Source organism: Nicotiana sylvestris, chromosome 12, assembly GCF_000393655.2.
Source record: "Nicotiana sylvestris chromosome 12, ASM39365v2, whole genome shotgun sequence".
Classification (NCBI taxonomy): Eukaryota; Viridiplantae; Streptophyta; class Magnoliopsida; order Solanales; family Solanaceae; genus Nicotiana; species Nicotiana sylvestris.
The window spans coordinates 119607159-119613952 of record NC_091068.1 but is presented as its reverse complement, the minus strand read 5'-3'; the positions used below and the strand labels follow the sequence as shown (position 1 = coordinate 119613952).

At 36.9% G+C, this 6794-nt stretch overlaps 2 protein-coding genes across 2 annotated transcripts; both read left to right on the top strand.

Moving 5' to 3' along the window:
- The first annotated feature begins 631 nt into the window (after positions 1–631).
- LOC104230962 (alkane hydroxylase MAH1-like) lies at positions 632–2158 on the top strand. Its single transcript, XM_009783879.2, has one exon. The coding sequence runs from the start codon at positions 632–634 to the stop codon at positions 2156–2158; it is 1527 nt and encodes a 508-aa protein (XP_009782181.1).
- A 3303-nt stretch (positions 2159–5461) lies between these two features.
- LOC138883617 (uncharacterized) lies at positions 5462–6112 on the top strand. The gene has a single exon (XM_070164312.1). The coding sequence runs from the start codon at positions 5462–5464 to the stop codon at positions 6110–6112; it is 651 nt and encodes a 216-aa protein (XP_070020413.1).
- Positions 6113–6794: the final 682 nt, after the last annotated feature.

Genomic DNA, 6794 nt, shown 5'->3' with positions numbered 1-6794 from the left:
TTTTTTCCTTGTCTTTTTGTTCATACTTCGCCAGCAAGATGAAAATATCCATTCATCCCTCCACTAAGTTGTGGTGGAATGGTTCGTACTCTTTCATTCTTATTCATGTCCTAATTTGAGCATCGAGGATGGAATATATCGGCTTTGGCGGGGAATGCTTTACTCCAAAAATGGAATTTATAAGGGCAAATCTAGTTTGATCGGACCACAAAACGAATATCAAACAGTGGGTGAAAAGCAAAACAACAAAAATATTCGTTTGTCCATAAAAAAAAATTTGAGATCTGAAAGCTCGATTGCTTACCTTGAAAAGTTCGATGCTTACCTTGAAAAGTTAGTGTGAGCAATTCAAGAGTAACCAAAGCAAATTGAATGAACTCATGAAGTCAACTTGCTTTTCAAGAACGTTCACAATTGAAAAAATTGCCCATTCCTTTTCAAGAGTGTACAGTCTATGTCCTCAAATAATTGTCTTAATTAGAATATTTAAATATATTTGGACCCTCTCAAACGTTAGGGTTGGAATATTGCAACTCTTATATAACATCATGGAAGGTCCGAATGAATTGCTTAACACAACAAAACTTACTAAGCCCAAAGCTAGATTGGAAAAGAAAACCTCCGACTCTCAATGGATTTCCTTGAATATTCTCTTCTTCTATTGATAATTCTTTGTTTCACTTATTTTATTACATGGTACCTCCGAAAAAGATGGACAAAAACTTCAGCTCCAATATATTGGCCATTCGTTGGAATGTTGCCAGCAATTATTTTGAATTTTCATCATATCCATGATTATATAACGAAGGTTCTTACAGAAACTGGGGGCACATTTGAGTTCAAAGGTCCTATATTTGCTAATATGGACATGTTGATTACTTGTGATCCTGCAAATATCCATCATATCTTCAGTAAAAACTTCTCAAACTATCCAAAGGGACCCGAGTTTCGTAAAATATTTGATATATTGGGAAATGGCATTTTTAACGTTGATTCGGAATTATGGGAGCTTCACAGGAAGATCACCATGTCGATAATGAGTCATGCAAAGTTTCAAACATTGTTAGAGAACAACATGTGGGGCATTATGGATAAACGACTTCGACCAATTCTTGATGTTTTTGCTGAACAAGGCAATTCGTTTGATTTGCAAGACATTTTACAGAGATTAAGTTTTGATTCTATCACCAAGTTGTTACTTGATCACGATCCAAGAAGCTTGTCCATTGACGTTCCTCATGTGCCATGCGAAAAAGCATTCACCGACGCTATTGATGCACTTCTATTCAGACACATAATGCCAGAGAGCTGTTGGAAATTGCAAAAATGGCTTCAAATTGGTAAAGAAAAGAAACTCAGTCAAGCATGGGAGGCTTTTGATGAGTTCCTATATCCTTGCATTTCACATAAACAAGAGGAGCTAATGAAGAAAACGGCCAAAGACGAAGATTTCACATTTTTAGCTGCATATATTAAAATGTATAATTCATGGAACAAAGGAGATTTGGGTACATTACAAAAATTTCTTAGGGACACTTTCTTGAATTTAATGTTAGCTGGGAGAGATAGTACAAGTTCAGCTCTCACTTGGTTTTTTTTGTTCTTGGCTAAACATCCCTTAGTTGAGACAAAGATTAGAGAAGAAATTCAACAAAAAATGCATCTTAAAAAAGATGAAAACCTCAAGTTTTTCAACAAAGAAGAAATGCTGAAATTGGTCTATCTACATGGTGCCTTGTGCGAAACTCTTAGGTTTTTTCCATCACTTTCTTTGGAGCACAAAGTCCCACTTGCACATGACATCCTTCCTAGCGGTCACCATGTCACTCCAAAAACAAAAATGATTATACCGTTCTATACAATGGGGAGAATGGAGACTATATGGGGAAAGGATTACTTAGAATTCAAGCCCGAGAGATGGATTTCTGAACAAGGAAAGATCAAACATGAACCATCTTTCAAATTTCCGGCGTTTAATGCGGGTCCAAGGACTTGTATAGGGAAGAATATGGCATTCACTCAGTTGAAAATAGTGGCAGCCACCATCATACACAACTACCATATCCAACTAGTGGAAGCTCAAAATATTTCTCCCACTACTTCTATTATCATGCTAGTGAAACATGGTCTGAAGGTTCGTGTCGTCAAAAGAGTATAGTAGGTGCATGTATGTACGTATGTCTTACGTACAATATTATGTAGAAAATAGTTATAAAGATGTACTCTGATTAATTGATGGAATCAACCTCTTTCTACATGGAAGAGATATAAAACTATACTTTAACTCTTCCAGAAAATCCGAATAAAGTTGTTCTCTTTCTTTAGTGATCTTCTTTTAGGGTCTCTTTTTCTGCGATATTATTGAAATTTTGCTTCAATTTCCTGGAAAGAAAGTTTATTATGTATTTTGCTTCAATTTCCAACCCGGAAAGAAAGTTTATCATGCTTATAATTTAATGCACTTTTAGTTCTTTACCAAATGTGCAACTTTAGTAAATTTGAAAGTTTTACACTGGTTGAAAACGAATAATTTAGCATTTTTAGTTCTTTATCATTCGACATACATTTTTCGAATTGAATTGAACACCAATTATATTCTAATTAGCATCGATAAACACAACTGCACCAGTAGAACTAACGCAATGGCCACTGTAATATACCCCAATATACACAAAATGCTGATGGTGATTTTTGAAACACTCCTATAAGTAAAGTGGGTCTGATCCCTCTTATAAGCAAACAATTGAAGTGCATGCGTGAAATGTTAAATTTTTTGGGCTAAAGACCTTATTTTCCTGCCATATATTTCACTTTTTCTGTTGTTGTATGGAGGTCTTTTGAAAAGACACCAACAAAATCCCCACCAAAAATGCTATGAAACTCTTCATAGCTTTAGATATGTAATAAAGCCAAGACGACAGGAAGAACATGACCGTTATAAAAGAAAGAGAACGAGGGAAAAGTTGTGTTATTATCTAACTATTTTCCTTTTAAAAAAAATATAATAGATAAAAGAGGAGGACAAAAGGGGCTTTCAACTTGCAAGGGGTTGTAGGAATATAAATTTTAAATGTGTAAATAAATAAGGATGGGAGAAGGGCAGAAAATTTGGTCGAAAATATGGAGTCATAACTCATAAGTAATGGGACTTCAGCTAGCTAAAATTTATTTCGAGGGGTCTAGTTGTATTTTAATTGCTTTCTTTTCTTTATTTTTCGTTTATGACTCATTTTGGACATGTTGGCTTAATGAGTTTGATGGTCTAAAGTTAAATCGTTGTAAGAGAATTTAAATGTAATTAATAAAATTCATATATTTTAATGGCATTGTATTGGGAAAAATTGAGTTTACATATTGAAGTGATTGAAAGATGACGTGTCATGACATGGAGGCTGGTCAAAGGATGATGATTAGCAAAGAAGCACGAGTTGCAACAGATACGAGCAGAGGCACATGAAGAGGCATGAGCAGTTATTCAGAAGACTCAACGCTCGTTATTTAATCCAAAAATCAAGGAAAATGAATCTGACAATACAAGAGAGTACAAATATAGTATTTAATAAGCATTAAATACTAAAAACGTTAGGGAATATGTATTGAATCACAATGATTATGTAACGTAGCATTTAATGCCTTTAATTGTCTATAATGGCCTTATTATGACAAAGGCATAACGTATAACTTGGAGATAGCAAAAGAAGAGAATGGATCATTTGTAAGGACACGAAATACTATCTGAATACATTGGTTTACTTTGTTTTCTTCTGATTATCTTATTGTTGGCAAAATCACTTTCCTTTATTCATTCTTTGATTATCAGTAACCCGAGTTCTTCTAAATTAAGGCTTTAACCAAAATTCCACTTTTTGGTTAAATAAATTGGTTCCATTACCGGGAATCTGATAATCTACTCTTTCTTAGCCTAACCTTTTTTGTTGCATCAACTATGTCGAACATCAATGAAAACACCCAAGGAAACCAACAACTCCAGGAGAATCCACAGGATGACCACATCCCAATCCCTTCTCTACAAAGCTCCCCTCGACGATCTCGAGAAGGCACTCCTGATAGATCTCACGCAAATGGAAATGTTCAATTCAAAAATGATGAAGCTATCAATGAAGCTTTGCAAAAGCTAATCGCTCAACAGGTCAATAAAGCTCTTGAGGCCTTTGTCAGCCAATTACCCGTTGCACCACCAACACTCACTCCAAATAATAACACTTTGGAGAACCCTCGTTCTGGGCTTGCTAATTCAGGTAGTGGTGGAATCCCCAGCGAGTCATTCTGATTTACAAAATTTAGTACTAATATTGCAGAAACAGCTTAAGGAGCAAAGTGACCGCATAGAGCAAATACCTGGAGTATCGCCCGTAATCAAAGGGATAGATATGGATAAATATTCACAACAACCTTGGAAGCCAAGTGATGCTCCCCTCCCAATTCCAAAGAATTCAAAATGCCCGATATTCCAAAATACGATGGAACAACTGATCCACAAGACCACGTGACTGCATTCACAACAGGCGTAAAAGGCAATGACTTGACCAAACAAGAAATTGAATCAGTATTGGTCAAAAAATTCGGTGAAACACTCACTAAGGGAGCATTAACATGGTATTGTCTTTTACCTGAAAATTCCATAAATTCTTTTGCTGAGCTTGCAGATTCATTTATCAAAGCACATTCGGGAGCTCAAAAAGTCGAAAAAAGAAAGGAAGATATTTTCAAAATCAAGCAAGGGGACTCAGAATTGCTTAGGGAGTTCGTGGATAGGTTCCAGCGTGAAAGAATGACGTTACCGTGCGTACCTGACAATTGGGCAGCTATAGCCTTCACTAGTAATTTGAATGAAAAAAACTCTGAAGCCACGAGGTGACTTAAGGAAAGTCTTCGTGAATTCCCAGCAACAACGTGGAATGACGTTTATAATAGGTACAACACGAAGCTAAGGATAGAAGAGGATACTATCTCACGATCTCAAAAAGAAGAAAAGATGAGTTCGAGACGGGCGAAAACCGAAAAAAGGTCCGGTAAAAACATGTACGAACCATATATGGGTCCAGTAGGAAAATATTCACGGTCAAAACAGGACCATCTGAGGTACGATCATAGGTCGAGGAATAGCGAGTCGGGCTCGTCATCAAGATTTAGGAAAGATCGAAACGAGCGAGAGTCACGGGATGATGATAGAAATTTGAAAGCAAGGTTTGGCGGTTATAATTTTAATGTAAGCACTTCCGAGCTCGTAGCTGTTTTAAAAAGCATGGGTGATAAGGTACGGTGGCCAAAAGAAATAAGATCGAACCCAAACAAGCGCAACCCTGATTACTGGTGCGAATTTCACAACGATCACGCGCATTAAACGGCAGACTATAGGTTGTTGCAAGGTGAAGTTGATCATCTATTAAATCAAGGGTATCTCACTGAATTATTCAGTGAGAGAGGTAAGCAAGCATATATGAAGAATAGGCAGGAGCCCCCAAAACCACCTTCTCCCAAAAGGATCGTTAATGTGATAAGTGGAGGTGAAGACTTCAATGGTGTGACGTACACAGCAGCCAATAAAGTCTCCAAAGTCACAATTACCCACGAGAAGCGGGTGCGACATGTCTTAGAGGAAGAAAGCATTACGTTTGATGATGCAGACGCGGATGGCGTATTATCCCCACATAACGATACACTGGTAATATCTTTACTTGTACATGATACTAATGTGAAACGAGTTTTGATTGATCTAGGTAGTTCCATGAACATTATTTTGCTAAGAGTACTACGTAAGATGCAAGCCGAAGATAAATTAATACCAAAGGCGCATACTCTGTCTGGATTTGACAATTCCAGCGTAGTGACGAAAGGGGGAGTAATACGTACAATATTCGCAGAAGGAGTTGTCAAGGATACAAAATTTCAGGTGGTAAATATGGAGATGGCTTACAATATGATCCTTGGGAGACCATGGATCCACGAGATGGATATCGGTCCGTCAACCTTGCACCAAGTTATTAAATTTCCATCACCATGGGGAATATGTCAAATCCGTGGGGATCAACATACATCCAGAAGCATCAATTCTGTAGCAGATTCAAGTACGGGAAACGAAGAAAAATAGCAATTACAGAATCCAGTTGAGGGTATCACAACACAAACCTCAACTGAACAAGGACGAATAGACATGGACTCAAGGCCAGATGTCATTCAAGAACCAAAAGAAAATGAAAATATCAAAACAACGATTGAAGAACTGGAAGCTGTAATATTATTTGCACAATGGCCTGAAAGGAAAGTCTACGTAGGGGCCAATCTAAGCCAAGACATGAAAGGTAAGTTGATTGAATTTTTAAAAACTAACGTGGATTATTTTTCTTGGTTCCACTCTGATATGACAGGAATACCACCGGAGGTAATGACTCACAAATTAAATGAAGACACATCGTATCCCCTTGTCAAACAAAAGAAGAGAAAGCAAGGAACTTTCAAAAATCAGGTGATTCAAGATGAGGTTCAAAAATTATTAAAGATTGGATCTATCTGTGAGGTAAAGTATCCTAATTGGTTGGCCAATACTATTGTGGTACCGAAGAAGAATGGTAAGTGGCGAGTTTGTGTAGATTACACATACCTTAACAAAGCTTGTCCTAAAGATTCTTTTTCATTACCACATATAGATCAACTAATTGATGCTACTGCAGGACATGAATTGTTAAGCTTTTTAGATGCGTATTCAGGATACAATCAGATCAAAATGGATCCAATAGATGAAGAAAATACTTCATTTATAACAGATAGGGGGA

Bases quoted from the DNA above. Each gene is read 5' to 3' on its own strand.
- LOC104230962 (XM_009783879.2), top strand. From the start codon at position 632: ATGGATTTCCTTGAATATTCTCTTCTTCTATTGATAATTCTTTGTTTC.
- LOC138883617 (XM_070164312.1), top strand. From the start codon at position 5,462: ATGAAGAATAGGCAGGAGCCCCCAAAACCACCTTCTCCCAAAAGGATC.